The sequence below is a fragment of the Vombatus ursinus genome, unplaced genomic scaffold (genome assembly GCF_900497805.2).
Source record: "Vombatus ursinus unplaced genomic scaffold, bare-nosed wombat genome assembly UNPS02014779.1, whole genome shotgun sequence".
Lineage (NCBI taxonomy): Eukaryota > Metazoa > Chordata > Mammalia > Diprotodontia > Vombatidae > Vombatus > Vombatus ursinus.
This window is the reverse complement of record NW_020954557.1, coordinates 48,691,881-48,710,571: the sequence shown is the minus strand read 5'-3', so window position 1 is coordinate 48,710,571 and position 18,691 is coordinate 48,691,881. Positions and strand designations below refer to the sequence as shown.

At 39.8% G+C, this 18,691-nt stretch overlaps 1 protein-coding gene across 2 annotated transcripts in view; it reads left to right on the top strand.

The window, feature by feature from the left end:
* The first annotated feature begins 2,291 nt into the window (after positions 1-2,291).
* CERS6 (ceramide synthase 6) overlaps positions 2,292-18,691 on the top strand; it is a 292,186-nt gene continuing 275,786 nt past the window's right edge. For both annotated transcript variants that reach the window (XM_027866035.1, XM_027866034.1), the window contains exon 1: positions 2,292-2,600. In XM_027866035.1, coding sequence (XP_027721836.1) covers positions 2,431-2,600 — 170 coding nt within the window. In that variant the 5' untranslated portion in view covers positions 2,292-2,430. The remainder of the gene's footprint in view (positions 2,601-18,691) is intronic.

Here is an 18,691-nt window from a genome sequence, read left to right as displayed (position 1 = left end):
CTCAAAGCTACCAAGAATCCTGGAGAAAGGGGTGAAATGTAACATACCTGGCCTTCAGGTTCTAGGCACCAATCTTTACATCAGAACACTAACTTCACATCATGTATACTGTACTCCAATTGATCTAGGCTACTAACGATTCTTCAATCTTATTTTCCTCTACCTTTGTGCATCTACATATATGGATTTCCAAACCTAAAATGGACTCCATCTACATTTCAGCCTGTTGAAAATTTTCCCCTATATTCAAGACCCAGACAACGTGCCATCTTTCCCAAATCTCCATAGCTATAACTGATCTCTCTTAAAATTTCTCATATGTATGTCTGTTTAACTCCTTCTATGCATTTATCTCATTCTAACTTGTATTTCAATTGTTTTATGGATTTAAACATATAAAGTATCTTAAAGATTTTCTAGTTCAACCCATGTTACAGTGGGAATGGACCCTCAAGTCCTAAGTTGTTGTTGTTCAGTCAAATAGGACTCTCTGTGACCCCCATTTTGGGTTTTCTTAGCAAAGATACTAGAGTGGTTTACCATTTCCTTCTCCAGCTAATTTTACAGAAGAGGAACTGAGGCAAACAGTGTTCAGCGACTTGTCCAGGGTCATACAGCTAGTAAGTGTCTGAAGCCAAATTTGAACTCAGAGAATATGTCCTGACCCCAAGCCTAGTCAGTGCTCTATCCACTGTTCCACCTAGCCGCTCTGGAGTCATAGGACTTGGGTTCAAATCCCACTTCCAAGGGTTAGATCTCCAGGTTCCTTAATGTAAAATCAGAACTTTGTCCAAAATGGCCCCTGAGGTTCCATTCACCTCTACATCTGTGATATTATTTGAGAGAGGAAGAAACTAACATCCAAAAACTTGCCGAAGGGTGTTGCATAAAGCCTTACACATTTCTTCTTTTTTTTTCTTTGTATTTTCCCCAGTGCCTTGGAGAAGCTCTTTGCACACAGGATGCTCCATAAGATTTTTAGTTAAAACCCTTCTTTATATTCTTGGAGGAAACTGAGAACCAGAAAGGGTCATAGATTTAGAAATGGACCCCTTAGAAGCTAACTCCTTCATAATGATGATAATGAGATACAGCAAGGTTAAGTGACTTGCCCAGGGTGACAAACGGAATAAGTGTCTGAGATACGATTGGAACCCGTCTCCCAGACTCCAAGACTAGTGCCCTAAATAACTTTGCCCAAGGTCACACAGTAACAGAACTGGGATTTGAACCCAAGTCCTCCTCTATCTACACCAAATCCACTGCTGTTTCTACACTTTCTAGACTTTTCTACACTTTCTACAGTTTCTAGACTTTCTTCCCACTTACTATTTGTGGAATTAATTTTTGAATGATCCTCTCCTGCCCAGGGGCCACTGTCCCTTGTGCTCTAACTTTTGAAGGCAGAATTGATGAGGTTACCAATGAGGCAGGAAGCCAGAATTTTAGTCTGAGCACTCACTAGCTTCTGAGAGTGGGTACAAAATGCTGATGTTTGTCAGCATTCATCATCACTACCATTCTCGAAAAAAGCGTTTTTTGGAGCATGTGAGCTTAAAACATCAAGCGTAAGAAACAAGAACTCTGGGTGAGGGGTGGTGCAAGAGAACCAGAGGTGAAATGCGGGGGCGGGAGGAACTCCGTTCTTGCCACCAGCTCTGTTTTCTCTTCTTATTTCAAGCAGGAACGTGGCTCACTCTTTCCTCCCCCCCCCTTTCTTTTTACATCAACTCCAGCCTTCTTTTTTGCGCTTATCTGCAGTCCAAGATTCGATTCCAAACTGCCGCGGCGGCGTTTCTCCGCATCCCGCCAGTCGTCTTTGGCGGCCACCACTAATTGGGGGAAAGTATAGAGTTCTCATTCTGGAACTCCAGTGGGGCAGGACTCCTTTCACTGAGCATGTGCGAGCATGCACACTGGCCAGGACAGCTTTTAGGGATCTTTCACAGGTAAAACGCTCAGTTCTCCAGGGCCGGAGGAGTGACGTGCGGGCGCTGGCCTGCTGCCTGTTCTAGGGATCCCTACAGTGTCCGCTGCACCCCAGAGCGCAGCGGCTGCGCCTTTCCTCAGGGGTGTGGGGGAGCATCCGTGGGTCCGCGTGTGTGGAACTGGTTGACGGCAGGAAGAGCCAATCAGGGCTAGCAGCCCGGGCTGCCATGTGACAGGCGAGGCGGCCCCTTTCCCCAGCGCGGCCAGAGAGAGAGAGAGACGAGAGCCAGGGCTCAGAAGGAGCTCGAGCCATCGCCAGCAGCAGCGGCGGCGGCGGCAGCAGCTGCGGTGGCAGAGGCAGCTGAGGAGCAGACGCGGTCCCGGCTGCGGAGGCTCCAAGGGACAGAGGAACCTACATCCCCGCCCTCCTCTATCACCAGGACATTGCAAGGAGCCCGGCCGCTGCAGCGAGATCTGCAGGACAAGGCTGGACAAAGCAAGATGGCAGGGATCTTAGCCTGGTTCTGGAACGAGAGGTTCTGGCTCCCCCACAATGTCACCTGGGCAGATCTGAAGAATACAGAAGAAGCCACCTTTCCCCAGGCTGAAGATCTCTATCTCGCCTTCCCCTTGGCCTTCTTCATCTTCATGGTCAGGCTGGTCTTTGAAAGGTAAGAAGGGTTGGACGGCTTCCTCCCCTCCCCCTGCACGCGCGCACACACACACACACACACACACACACACACACACGTATGTCTCTGCCTCCTTCCCCCTGTCTCCCTCTATCTCTGCCCTTCTTTCTTACACATACACATACACACGTAGACACACATGCACACACATACACACACAGACTCTCAGTCACCCGCTCCCTAGCACACATCCTGGTGCAGCTGCCGTCCTCCTTATCCACACTCTGTAGAGCAAGGCATCTTCCTTTTTCTCGTTCCCTGTCACCCAGTGACCCCGGCATCCCAGAGCCTTTGTGTAGAGAGCAGGAGAGTGGACACTTAACTGCATCCCGATTTAAGGGAAGAGAGGTTCTTACTTGCTCATCAGTTCTTTGACCAAAGGATGCCAAAAAAGGGACTCAGCTTCCTAACGGAAGTGCAGGTTGTTATCTTTGGATCTTCTTGGTACTGCTACCTTCTCTTCTGGAGGAGAGGGAAACAAAAGGTGAAAAGCTGCTGATGGGCATATATTGGACTCAGCTCGGATAGGTTCTTACTGTTCCCCCTCCTGCCCAACCAGGGCGCCCTGTATGTTGCTTCAACTGTAGCACTAGGAGGCGGAATTTCATTGGGAATGCTTGGCTACTACACATCTAATTCTAATAGAGCGGGACTAACGCATGGGAAGGGAGAAAGAAAGACACTTCAAATCATTTGGTCCTGGTGTTGATTTTACGAACTTGTTTCCTCACCCTCCCCCTTTTTCTCTAGTATCTTCTTGGCTTTTGGCCCCACTTGGCTTCTCAGTAGTTGTATTTATTACCCAAGGTGCCTACCTGAATGTTAAATATATTTCCATGTGGGATAGGTACTGACTAATTTTGGAGATCTCCAGCACTGCAGACCAGTTCTGAGATAGGCTCCTTAAAAGGAGTAACTGACTTGGTAATGATGAATTTCCAGATAGTTTAGTTTGATAGCCATAATTATTTTGAATTAAAATGTAAACTTAAACTATATTTTCATGTTGATAGTATTTGTGTGTGTATGTACATATATATATATATACACACACACATATATTTGTAATTTATCAAAACTAAACTTAAAACCTGTTCCATGTTTTCAGTTTTTACTTCTAAGGTAGATTTTCCGGGTGGTGTTTTCTCCTAAGATTATTGAAATGTAGTGGGGTCCATGGAAGTGTTTTTCCAAAAGACTACAGAGAGATTTTAATTTCTTAGGTCACAGGATAGTGAAGCAATTAGGATTCTTCCTTGATCCTCTTTGCCCCCCACCATTTATAAAAAAGACAGCTTTGTCATGGTATCCTGGGAGGTACTTTGAAAAAATTGTTTAGGATGACAAAATTTGTTATTCCAAAGTTGCTTATTCCATGAAAAATCTGTTGATGTGATGTTTGTAATTTGTATTTTCAAACGGGCAAAATGATGCATACTATGAGAACTGAGGCAATTATCAAAATAAAGAAATTGAAATGCCTACTGGAATGCCTACTGGAAAAAAACCCCTTGTTTTTAAAATAATGTAATCTGAAATATACATACTTAGTCCCAATAGGTGCTGAAACGTAACTGAAAATGTAGCTGTATTTACAGTTTATTGATTATGGCATTAAAGATGAATGTATACCCACCTTAGTAATCTTTTGGATAATCAAGGTTTGTCATAGCAGCAATGTGCTCACATCTGAGTAGTCAGCTACTGCATTTGTAGAAAGATGTGTGCTCTTATTTCTTGGAGAACAAAAGCGTGCCAGGAAAACGACTTGAGTGCAGACATCTGCATGTTCTTGGCTTCTTCTCTATACTGATTCCAGATTGTTCATTATGTGAAGAAAAAAAAGTAGCCTTTTTTTCCTAACTGTGGAAACAAGTTTTGTCCTTAAATGCAATCCATTTTTGACATCTGGGAAAGTTGAAAACTAGAAATTCATTTTTCCTCTTCATGAACATGTTGTTTATTTATTTTAAAGCACAAACTCATGATTTAATGTGTAACTTACAAAGGAGGCAGCTGTTTTCATCCATCAGTCACAGAAACTGGATCATATTGACATGTAGATATGCAGTTGGACTTCCTTTAGGGTGTTTTAAAAACATGCATTACATTAAATGGTCTGCCTACAAGTCAAAGATTTCTCATTTGTGGCTTAAATTAGGAAGATGATGATGTTCATGAATTCTGCTGTCCACCAAAAAAAAAAAAGTCTCTGATTTGTACTTAGATTGTTTTTCCAGGAGCATTGACAGGTTTGCATTGAAGCCATCTTCACACAATTTCACCTGCTTCTTCTAGTGATGAAGAGTATCCATTGGCAGAATGAATAGATGGGGGAATTATTCATGGAATCTGTGACTCTGGAAGAGAGTTCTTCTTCCAACTTACCTTTACCATACTCAGACCTCTGACTATAACCTCAGTAGTAGACTGCTTTGTTAAATTGATGTAGCTGATCTAGTCATTATTAATATAGTTGCAATTCACTTTTATATAATAAATATGTCCTTGTAAAGTGGAATATGAATTTTTCTTTTGAAAATTGGAAGTTATTTTAAATGTACTTATTAGAGCATACTACTTAAAGAAATTTTACCTGAATCTTTTCATAATAGCAATAGTTGCCATGTAATTTAGCATATTTTAATAACAAATTTTTATGTATTGAGTTTTAAAACCAGAATATAGTTATACATACACACAAACACAAATAATTGCATGGTTCTTTCTAATTAATTAGTGCCTAAAACATACTAGATAAGGTAGAAAACATGAAATTGGATTTGTTCTCTTTGTAATATAAGTATACAAAGTGCAATTTAAATAATATTTTCTGGCAATGTATTTTCCCCATTCTTCAATCCTACCTTGACATTTTTGAGTCTCTGCCATTTCAGGATTGAGAGTAAAGGTATCTGGCCTGCGCATGGTATCTTATGTAGCCATATGTGCTACAATATGTAGGCACAGCCGGGCTAGTTAAAAATGGAACCACATACAGTCAATGAATTTTAACTGAGCTCTGAATAACCTCATGCTTGGTAATTTGGGAACAACCTTTATGAAACTCTGATTTAGCCGGGTACAGTTGATTTCTAATATAGATGAAGGGATGGATGAGAATTCGTTGGTGGTAAATGCATACTATCTGCATGACAGATTGAAATGTCCAGTTTTTAAAATTGTGTGGCTCCTTCTAGAATAAAATTGGAATTTATAAAAATATGCTGTATGTTTGGCTTCATAATAATAACAGCAACGTGGTTATGATGGTTGTCAATTTTGTGAATCCATGGATAGCACTAGCTTGCTGGTTGTTTTAGGATCATCATTCCAAGTGAAAAAGAGCCACGAAGGTTTAACATCTACCTGAATTTTGACTCTGGTACCACCACAGCTATGTTCTCTTATTGCAATATTGGAATAGGGATAGAGGCCAGAACTGTAATTTCATTGATATAAGGAGGCTCCTGTCTAACAATGCAGTCAGAACTTCTCCACTCTATGACCTCCCTGGCTTCCTTTATGTCCCAACAAAATTCCTAGCTTTCCCTAACCCTTCTTAATTCTAGTGCTTTCCTTTTTTAAAATTATTTCCTATTTATCCTATGTATAGCTTGCTTTGTCTAAATTTGTTTGCATGTTCTCTCTCCCATTAGATTGTAAGCTCCATGAGAGCAGGCACTGCCTTTTGCCTCTTTTTGTATCCCCAGGGCTTAGAATAGTGCCTAGAACATAGAAAGCACTTAATAAATGTTTATTGATTGGCTGATAAACAGTTGCTTGGAGCACAGAGAAGCAAAGGGACTTGGCCTGGCATACACAGCTAGTATGTGTTGGGGTGGGATCTGAACTCAGGTCTTCCAAGGCCAGCTCTCTACTGCACCAAAGGATCTTAAGCTGAGGTCTGTGATATAGGCTTAAAAAAAATTTTTTTCGATAATATATCTCAATATAACTGGTTTCCTTTGCAATCCTTTGTATTTTATGAATTTAAAAACATTCTGAGAATTTTCTGAGACAATAGACTTTGCCAGACTGCCAAAAGTGGTCCATGATACAAAAAAGGTTAAGAACCTGTTCTATGCCATGCTGCCTCTCATTTCTTCTGCATTATGAAGTCTAAATATTCATAATTGTGATTTCAAGAACTGCAAAACTACTTCTTGGAAAGGGCAATTCCTTGAGTTACAGGGAGCAGAAAGTGTATACCCACACAGGTATATTTTCACCTACATGAGTTTAAGGGTGAGGAGGCAGCTTGGAAAGAGCATTCCCTGGATTGGAGGTCAGAGAACCTGGATTCTGGTTTAGACGGTCACTAAGTAACTATGTGTGATTTAGGAGAATTCAGCCTCCCTCTGCCTTTTTACGTTCTTGAGTTAAGAAACAGTTGCGGGGCAGCTAAGTGGCTCAATAGATAGAGCACCCACCCTGGAGTCAGGAGGACCTGAGTTCAAATTCGGACTCAGATACATGACACTTCCTAGCTGTGTGACCCTGGGCAAGTCACTTAATTCCGATTGCCTCACCAAAAAGCCAAAAAAAAAAAAAAGTTGCCTAATTCCTAAGAATAAGATAGATTCTATTGTCCCTTAACAATTTTCAAATCTCTGTATTTCAAATATTGGAATTTATCTTTTCTCAGAAAAGTTACTACCTGTTATCCAGTGAAACTCAGGTTAAATGCCAGACATTACTGTTCACAAATGAGAGCTGTTTGAGTGCGAGAATTTACAACTGGAACACACTGGCCAATGATTTTGTTACTTTTGTTTTTCAGCTATGTTTATGGTACTTTGTTTTAGGTAAATAAAATCAGTTTAACATGCCCTTAGCAGGCTAGGGAAAAGCTACAGTATTTCTGAACAGTTACCAAATAATAGCTTTCTATCTTGTAACCATTTCTCTCTAATTTCTTTACATTTCCTACCTTCCTAGCCTTCATCTGTACTACTTTGAGTGCTGGGTAACAGGATGTCTGTTGGATCAAGGAGCACATTTAGAAAGCTTTAGAATGTTAGAAATGGAAAGGATCTTAGAGAGCTTCTAACCCTAGATCTAGCTAGGTACCACAACGGATAAAGTGCCCAGCCTCAAGTCAGGAAAACTCATTTACCTGAGTTCAAATTCGGCCTCTGACACTGACTAGCTGTGTGACCCTGGGCAAGTCACTTAACCCTGTTTGCCTCAGTTCCTCATCTGTAAAATGAGCTAGAGAAAGAAATAGCAAACCACTCCAGTATCTCTTCCAAGAAAACCCCAAATAGGGTCATGAAGAGTCAGATATGACTAAAAAACAACTGAACCATCTGAACAACTCTAGCTTCCCCCCACTTCCTCCCTAGTTCATTACCTCTTCTAGGTTACTTTAGTCAATGATGAGTTCACATCAAGTTGACTAGGAGATCACCTGTACTGTATCTGATCATTCAAAGTTAGGACTTTCTTGGGGGCAGCTAGGTGGCGCAGTAGATCGAGCACTGGCCCTGAAGGAAGGAGGACCTGAGTTCAAATCCGGCCTCAGACCAAACACTTGACGTGTACTAGCTGTGTGACTTTGGGCAAGTCATTTAACTCCGATTGCCTCACCCCAAAAAAATTATAAAAAAAAAAAGTTAGGATTTTCTTTCCTGCTTTATTCAATTAAGGGGGAAATTTCTACCTTTTAACTTCCTGCTAAATCTCTGATCCCTCTAGAGTAAACTATTCTGGAACTTCAAATGTAGGAAGTAATCTCAATTTAGGCTGATCCCTTACTGGAGTCAGAAAGGCTCTTTCTGGATTTATTTACTGCCTTTATCTCCCTGATGCTTTCCTGGGACTCTCCAGGAAGGCACTATCATGGGTGCTTTTCTTAAAGCTTTTTTCTCCTCTGTGCCCTCTGTGAGCTGTTAATTGATTACTTACTATTGATTAAAAGGGGGTGGGTGTTGGGAGCTATGGTTGCATTTTATTTAAAAACAGGATTTCAGTGCAATTTGCATGAAATATTTTCTTATTTAATAATACTCTGGACTGAAGATTAATCTTGGTAAATGTGCATGATTAACTCATTAAATGATGGCATGATAAAGATTAAAGGTATGGATAGATACCCACTTGCATAGGCTAGTATTAATGGTCAGAAGGGAATTGCAGCAAAAAACCAAACATTACTGTGGGTTTCTGACAGGTTTAGGAAAAGCAGATGCTGAGGAAAAGCAGCCTAAGAGCAGAAGGTGTGTTCTGTTTACTTGAAGTTTAATCAATATATATTTTTTAAGTCAGCAAAATAATAGGTTTTCCTTTGATGCATGGAGGGTTGTTAACTAGTTTGTAATAAGGTGGCTAATTGGATAAATGGCATCTTAACTATCTGAATGAATATTATCTTCAACTGTAGATTAAACTACCAGGAAAGATAGGGTTACAAAAGGCAGCTGGGTGATGTAGTGGATAGTCAAGAAGATTTGAGATCAAATCCTACCTCAGACACTTACTAGCTGTATGACCCTCAGCAAGTCACTGGACCTTGTTTGCCTCAGTTTCCTAATCTGTAAAATGACCCGGAGAAAGAAATGACAAACTACTCCAGTGTCTCTGCCAAGAAAATTCCAAATGGAGTCACACAATTGGACATGACTGAAATGACTGAAAAATAAAATGGTTACAAAAGAAATTATTTATAACCTTTCCAAATGAGAGGCCGTTTTAGAAATGATATATACCTTTAATTATAATGAATAGTGAAATGATACCTGAAATTGCTTTAATATTTTACTTCTGACTTCCAGGTTGTCAAATCTCAGGAGACTTTTATATTGAAGCTGTTAAGAGTTTTATTTATTGTTGTTTATCAATCATTCACTTTTGTCCAACTTCATGACACCATTTGAGGTTTTCTTGGCACAGATTCTGAACAGGTTTGCCATTTCCTTCTCCAGCTCATTTTACAGATGAGGAAACTGAGGCAAACAGGGTTAAGTGACTTGCCCAGGGTCACACAGCTCATATTTGAGGCTGAATATGAACTCAGGTCTTCCTGACTCTAGCCCAAGCACTCTATCAGCTTTGCCACCTACTGCCCAATGTTTGCCCTATTGGCCTCACTTTCCTCAAATATGAAATGAGGTGGTTGGCCTTGAAGGCCTCTAAGTTCCATTTTACCCTTAAATTGATGATCCTGTGATCCCAGGGAATGGCCATATGCGTTGGTACGACCTGACACACTCTCAACTTCATGCAATGGGTTTTAAAAAATTAATTACTATTTTAAAATCCATTTACCTAGTGTACATATTTACAGTCTCCCCCTCTCCCCCAACAAGCAAAACCAATACAATTTCCATAGATATTGCAAATCATCTCACAAATGTGGTCCTTTGAAATTTTTCATTGTTTTCCCTTCATCACTTTAATCTTCTTTTTAGCCCTTCTGGCCAGTCATATTCCTGATGTCTTTATACATTTAAATAGCAAGAGTAGAAACAGCAAATGGCATTCATAAATCCCTTTACATACATTACTTAATTTGTCTCTTCTCCACCACAGCACTATGTGGTGTGCAGTACAAATGTTGCTAGTCCTATATTACAAAGTAGCAGACAAGCTCAGAGAGATGTAATTTGCCAGATGACATACAATAAGGAACCGGGCTGGGTAGCCCAGACCATTGCCTCTACTCGTAGACAGTATCCTCAAAGCTGTGGTTTTTTTTTAACTTCCTCTTTAACCCTTTCCTCTAATAAGACTCCATAAACCTTTTCTTTACAATAAAAGTGCAAAGCATTCTGTATAAATTGGAGCTACCATTACTATTAATGCTTACAAGTAAATATTATTGATAAAAATTATAACAATTATTAGGCTTTTAGACCCCAAAAGGACTTTAGAGATTATTTGTTTTACTTCTCTCATTTAGCAGATGAAGGAAGCGAAGTTCCCTAGAAGCTCAGTGCCTCATCTGAGATAATACAGCCTATTTTGTTGGGGGGGGGGAGGTAATGGAGAAAAGAAGACAACTTAAAAGAAAACATATCCTTTCTGTCCACCCTACCCCCTCCCAATAATCTTTCTCTTATAGAAATCTTTTGTGATAGTATTTTCAGATATGAAGTTGTTTTGCTTATAAGAGCATTTTGAGGTAAAATCATTAATAATTTTAATTCTACCCTGAATACTGTCATCTTCTCCCAGCCTTTTCAGTTTCTTTGATGTCTGCCCCATTAGAATCTAATAAGCTCCTTAAAGGCAGGAACCATCTTTCTGCCTGCATTTGTATTCCAGAGCTTAGCACCATACCTGGCACATAGTAAGTGCTTAAAAAATGCTTGTTGACAATAAAACTCTTGTGAATTTGATGGTCAAAGGTCTTAATTCTGGAGCATTGGTTTGGCTCTCCATTGCCATTTGGTGGTTTGTTTTTTGATAGCCTTTGTTTACCCCCATACAGAAATGCTCTTTGTTTGTCATTTTGCTCCAGTCACATGTCCATACTGTTTCTGTATGAGCCTTTCTATTTCAAGTCATTTCTCATCAGAGATGTGAGTCCCGTGGCTTCTAAATAGGATGCATGGGATGCTTTGGAGATCATGCCTTAGGTTGTAGGTGATTTTATGTTTAGGGAGTGAGATGGGGAGAGAAAGAATGAAAGGCTTGAGAAAAGGGAGAATAGCAGGAGTAAAAAAAAAAAAAGCACAAAGTGTAATTATTTTCACAGCGGGGTCACAGAGGGAGTCATCAGTAGACCTCAAGAAAAAAAAGTCTAGACTCCTGACTCACAGACCTTTCTTCTAACCCACCTAACCACTAGCTAGGCTTGACTATTTTTGTTACTATCTGAGTTAGTGAAACATAACTTCTCTGAAAACTGCTGTTTTTCTTTGCTAATTTTGACATTTTTCTATGAACAAATATGCTAGATCTTTGGTGTTTGGATTTTTTTTGTGGGGAAGGAGGGTAGATACTATTACTTTATCACTTGACAAAGTGATAAATAAAGTGATAAATCACACCTGATTCTGTTGGAGATTGGGGGGGGGCGGTAACTACTGTCTAGAACTGTGGCAGAGATGGTGGGAGAGGAGAGAGGGGGCCAGAACAAAATATACACTGCTTGATAGCACACTAAACTTTTCAGTTGCCTTTTTCAGGAAGGTGCTTGAAACAAGTATACTTAAATGTCTATTTATGAATATTGTGGTATTCGAATTGCTAACAGAAAATTGCTATGTGTTGCACTAGTACATTGCCTTTTAGGAAATCACATTACATATTTTTGTAGTATCTAGATGATTAAAGCACAAAGATTCCAGTACACAATCATTTAAGCTAATCAGGCTGATAGGATAAAATCCTGCTAATGACAGATTCAGAGTAGCTGAGACTACAGGTACTTCCTCCATCTGCCATTGATTAATAGGACTGAGGAAGAACAGATTGGTTCCCCTCTATTCTTGGTTTAATGAAAAATATGGTAATATTCAATAGAGGTTTAATTTTTATGTGTTTTAGAGAAATTTAAAATAGACATTTGCAAATGATTTCACTTGAATGCTATTACAGGGCAACAGAAATATTAGCATTAGCAGATTCACATTATAGATGCTCTTTGAATAATACCCAAAATGGTTATTTGTCTCACTGTTCATTCACTGTATAAAATGGCTTCCTATATAACATATTCAGGAAAATAATTTTACAAATTCAACAAAGATTTTGTTAAGCATTTGCTATATTTAGAGCACTGTGCTAGGCCTTGGGAGATTTATGAAGTTTACGTAAAGAATGACATGGTGCTTCCAGTCTACTGGGATCAAAGGATACCAATACAGATAGCTAAATATATTATGATATTACATACATAAAATTGTAAAACAGTGTGGTAATCGAGATTTGAGAAAGAAGGTCATTATCATGGTGGGAGGGAACAGAACAAGCATTTGTAGAGTCCTTGCTAGGGGCCAGGCACTGTGCTAAGGGCTTTACAAATAGTATCAGATTTGATCCTTGTGACAATCCTGCAAAGTAGGTGCTTCTATTATCCCTGTTGTATAGTTGAGGAAACTGAGGCAGACAGTAGTTAAGTGACTTATCCAATGTCATGGAGCTAGTAAGTAACTGAGGCCAGATTTGAACTGAGGTGTTCCTGACTCTAGGCCCATCATGTTATCCACCTAGCTGTCTCGTAGTTGAGGAGGGCAGAGGAGATAGCATTGAGTTAGACCTTCAGCAGTTAAAGACAGTGAAACCAATCCAGTTACATTGTGAGCAGAGGTTTAGAGGAATTGTGCATTTAAATGGAAGACAATAGTCTGATTCAGCTGGAGCTTACAGCGTGTGGAAGGACTTATTTGAATAGAGTTCTCTTTGGTGGGGGAGAAGTTAGAGGTAATTTCTTTTTACACTGCAGTCTTCATTCATTCAATAAGCATTTAAGTACCCACTATACTTGGTATAGGGGGTAGTTAGGTGATTCAGTGGATAGAACACTGAGCTTGGAATCAGGAACTCATCTCCCAAATACTTACTAGCTGTGTGATCCCTGGCAAGTCATTTTACCCTGTTTGCCTCAGTTTCCTCATCTGTAAAATGAGCTGGAGAAGGAAATGGCAAACCACTCCAGTATCTTTGCCAAGAAAACTCCAAATGGAGTCATGAAGAGTCGAAAATGAATAAACAAACGACAATATGCTTGATACACCAAGACAAAAAAGTAACAGCCCTGCCATCAAGGAAATTATATTCTATGTGAGAGAAACACCATGCCAATAGGTAAGCAACATTTTGATGCAGACTTCCATTGATATGATGTTATCATGAAGGGAACTACATGGTGACAGAACACCCTTGATCAATGTAACTTAGAAGTTGTTCTGCAGTTTGTTGCCTTAGAGATTTGCCTGGGGGCGTTGAGAGATAAATGACTTTCCTAGTGTCACACAGTCAGTAATATGTCAGAATTGGGATTTGAACCCAGTTTTTATGAAGCTGGTTCTCTACATGTGACTCCTTGACTCATATTCTAAGTAATGTCAGTGTGGCTTGGATACTCACTCCTACTGGGATCAGGAGAGGACTCTTGATCTATGCCTTGAAGGGAAGCCAGGGATACCAAGAGGTGGAGGTGAAGAGGAAATACAATATTCTGGGAATGGGGTATATCCATGTAAAGACATGGAGATGAAGCATTATGTGCCAGAAACAATAAATCAGCTTATTTGGCTGGAAGGTAAATAGTATGAAGGGGCTTCACATGCAATAAGCTTATAAAAGTTGTCTCAAGTTAAAAAGGAAAGGGCTTTAAATACCAAATAGAGGGATTTGTATGTGATTGTGTTCATTATTTCGTAGGCAGCCACTGGCACTTCTGGAGCAGGGGAACTAGAGTCAGATGTCTTCCAGGAATGTCAGTTTGGTGCCTGTGGAGAGATTGGATTGGGAGAGACCCATGACAGAGAGACCAATCAGGAATGACTTTATATGAAGCCTTTCTTGATTCCCACGGTTGTCAGTGTTTTCTCTTCCCTCAAATTATTTTGCATTTATTTATTAGTGTAAATGTTGAATCTTTCAGTAGACTATAAGCTCTTTGAGAACAGATACTTTTCCTTTTTCCTTTTTTTTTTAAATATCCCCAGTGCCTTACACTTAGTGGGCATCTAATGAGTATTACATTATGAATGAATGAGAGTGAATTTGTATAATTGCTATTATATATTCTCAAATTGTTTTTAAGTGAAGACGCTATTTTTGCGATCTTGTTAACTGTTACTCCAGTGCTTAGCACAGTATATCATATATAGTAAGTGCTTAATAAATGTTTATTAATTGATTTCTTGATTTTTGTTCTTTTCTCTTCATTCCCTTTTTATTTACTTTCATATATTATACCAACAATAGTTGCTGGAAGAAGGATAAAAGGGGAATTGAGGGAACCATGCAAAATTTTTTCAATTCATTAAAGTCCAAGGATCAGTACTGATAGTATTTCAGAATTATCACTTTCAACAAATCAGTGTCTGCTCAGTAGTCCACTTGACAGTCCTTTGATAAAATAGCTTGCTCTGAATTTAGGAGCTCTAAAGATCTTAATGGCTAAGGTATGTTACCTGTTTTGGAAATAGTGTGAATGAAGGGAAGTTGGGGAGGGGAATTACTTACTAATTTGGATAACATAAAGAGTAGGGAAAATAAGTACATGTGTTAAGTATTGGTGCACACCCCTTCCCCAACCCCAAGTTCACTAATGGACTATTTTATATAAAGGGTCAATGGGTATAATTGATCCTTTCTGCCCACTGAAACAGTTTCTTTTTGGACCCAATCAAGAGTATCTTACCTCATAAAAAGATCCCAAGGTATAAATCATCTTGTTTATACATTTAAAATCTCACTTCACAGTCCAGTTGGTTTGATTAGGTAGGGTAGGAGATGACCCCCTTCCTTACATTACATACAGAAAGTTTGAATTGGTGGTGAAGCCAATTTGCACTAAATGCACTGTTCCTTTATGCCAAATCACTACAGTGAATTAGGACTGGACTGGGTTTTATCGACTTATTGATCTTATAATTCTAGGAAAACCCCAATCCAAATTTTACCTCTCCAGTGAGAAATAACTTGCAATAAAGTGTCATGGAGTAATGCCTGTTGAGGTAATAGGTCCTGTTTGTATTCTTGATCCTAAGGCTGGAGAATTTATTTGATTCTGTTGTAGAGTAAATATTTATCGCTTTAGTTAAATGCTGTGGTCTGTGAACCACTGCCCATCTTTAAGAAAAAAGAATAAATCCTGCAGAGAACAGGAACCTATAGATTCTGCCATTCAACAGACTAATTTCTGTATTGATGAAGGTTTTTGTATTTGGTCATACTGTGTTTTTATCTGGTGACAAGCAAGGGATTAATGCCTAGAACCAGTCACCTTGGGCTTTGTTTAGTAAGTTGAAAACTTCTTTGGAAAAGAGCGCTGTCTTTCATTGAGAGTCATTTTCCAGGCCAGGGGGCTGGCTCTTTGTGGGGTCTTTCTTTAGCCTCTAGTACTCCTAGAAACCTCCTCCCTATTGAAGGTACTTTATCTCTACTTCTCTAGTCTCCCATGCCCTCCACCCACTAGGCCAGGAAGTAGAGTTATTGTTGATCTAGAACACTTCCAGCCCTCCCTTTATCACCATCACCCAGGGACCTCTCCTCTTTTGAGATTCGCTTTGTCTATATCACCTAGTCCAAATCATTTTTACTGTGATGTGCTGGTTTCCAGATCACTCTCCCTCCTTTTCCAAGGAGTTCTGTTGAGTAGTCTGGCTATTAATCCTAACCCCTGTCCTCATATTAAGGGACCTCAGTGGAGATGTTGATGTGCCCCCAAAACTCTCTGACTTCCCAGCTTATCAACCTCCTCAAGTCCGAAGACCTATAAATGCATCTAGTGTAAGCCAGTCATAAGATTTTGTTTTAGATCCATCACCTCTGCTCTGGCCTCACTTTCTTCCCTTTATAGCCTTGACCCTGTGGTTAGCCAGTGTATCCACAAATTTTTCTCCATCTTGACTCCCTTGACCCCTTGTCCTACTACCATTCAGGCCTGGCTAATAACCAGCTGTAGATCATGCCCAACATCTGCCATCTCCATTCCTGATCTGTTGAATGAGGTTGGAGGAAGTCACATCTCTATACTGATAGGGTTCACTACAAAATCATGTTACAGAATTTTAACTAGACTTTCACTGTCTCATGGTAAACCTTTTGTTTTCACTTAGTTGACTCTGTCCTACTAATCTCAGCAATTGTTCAAAACTTCTCTTTCTTTCCTCAAACCTCCCACACCTATTTATCAGATGTCCCCATCTTAACTCACCAAGAAAAGAGGCTGTCCATTGTGAGCTCCCTTCATTCCCTACTACATACCTCAAAATCTCTCTTTGTCTTTGGCTACATTGTCCTTTACTCCTGTCTCTGAGGAAGAGTTGACTTTTCTCCTTGGTAAAGCCAACTCCTTTACCTATATGTACACTCCCATCTCCTATAGTAGCTTGTCCCATTCATTACTCATTCCTGCCCCATACTTGAAAAATGTTCAGATCTTAACCTATGATCATATATCTTTCTTTCCTTTCAATTCCAAACTCAGAGAACCATTTCTACTAGTATTTCTACTTCCTCGCTGGATTTCTCAATCCCCTGCAATCTGGCTTTCAACTGCAGCACTTAATTGAGGCTGCTTTCTTCAATAGTACCCTGAACTTTTAATTTCCAAATCTAATGTCTTTTTTCTTAGACCTTTTCCTTCCTGACTCCTGTGCAGCTTTTGCTACTGTTGACCTACAGTCTCTACTGCTGACCTAGAAACTTTCTCAACCCTTAGCTCCTATTATGCCCCTTTATCTATGTTCTCCTACTACCTGTCTGATCATTCCATCTCATTTCCTTTGTTGAATCATCATGTGTCTTCAGTCCCTTTAGCGCGAGTGTTCCTAAGGGCTATATTTTGGGGGCCCTTTTTCTTTCTATCTCTTTCTATTTAAATTATCTATTTCTCTTGGGTATCTCATTAGCTTTCATGACTTCAAGTGTCATCCTTATGATGGTGACTACAAAATCTACATACTCAGAATTGATTTCTCTGGAACCTATTACATGATTCAGACAACTGCCTGTTGAATATTTTCTGCTTGATGCCCCACAGGTGTTCCAAACTCAACATATCCACGGCAGAACTCATTATCTTCCCCTTATTTCTGTTGAGGGCAGTACTATACTTCCAGATGTCCAGTTTTATAATCTCAGAGTCATCCTTTACTCTTCCCTCTCCCTCCCCCTGCTCCCTGTCCAATCAGTTGTCAAGTTTTATGGATCATACCTTGACAACATCCCTCACCTGTCCTCTTCTCTGCTTATGTAACTACAACGCTGGTTAGGACCTCATCACTTCTTAACTGGACTACTGTAAAAGCCAAATTTGTGGTCCTATTCAACCTTCAAGATCAACATTTCCAAAATGAAACTTACCATTTTTCCATCTAAACCTTCTGGTTTCCCCTGCTCTGTTATTAGTACCACCATTATCCCAGTCTCCCAAGCCTGAAATTTTTAGAATCTTGTCAATTAGTCATCATAGAGCACATAGGATCATAAATTTAGAGCTTGAAGGTCATTTAAACCAATAGCCTTATTATATAGATGAAGAACTGAGGCTCAGAGAGGTTCAGGACCACCTGAGGTTGCAAAGGTAGGTAGTCAACTTTGGTTGTTTCATTTCCTTAACCTGCCACATCTAGTTAGTTACCAAGTATTGTCCACACCTCCACCATACCTCTTCTTTCTCACTGTCTGTGGAACTGGAGGTGCTGATGACAATGGTAATTATTTTTGCTTGGACTATTGTAATAACTTTCTAAGTGGTCTCCTTGCCTCCTTTCTTTCTCCTCTCATATAATTTTCAAAGGCAATCATGGGATCATATATTTAGAGCTAGAAGGGACAATTGCTCATCTTCTCAATTCCTCATGGCTTATTTGTAAAAGTAATCTTCATGTTCAGTTCTGACAAGTCACGTCCTTGCTCAGAGACCTTCATTATCTTCCCATTATCTATAGATTAAAACACATGTTCCTTATCTTGGAAGCATTCATCATCTCAATCTTGCTCCAACTTACAATTCCATTGCAGCTAAATTGTGCATTCAGTTTCCCCAAATCATTCTGCCCTTAATTGTCTCCCAGTATGTGTGCAAGCCATCTTCATGCTTGCAAGGGATTTCCTCCACACCTCTACCAGTTGAAATATTTCTCTTCTTTCAAAACCCAGCTCACTTCCTTTATGGTGATCTTTCCTTTCTTGAACTCTCAACTTCTGGAGAATGGCCTCTTTAATCAAGTCAAGTCAAGAAGCATTTATTAAATACCTACTATATGCCAGAAATACTTTGTATTTTCTCCAAGACATTTAAAATGCCTTCTCTGCCTCTCTGTCTCTTTCTGCCTCTGTCTGTCTGTCTGTCTCTCTCTCTCTCTCTCTCACACACACACACACACACACACACTCTCTCTCTCTCTCTCTCTCTCTCTCTCTCTCTCTCTCTCTCTCTC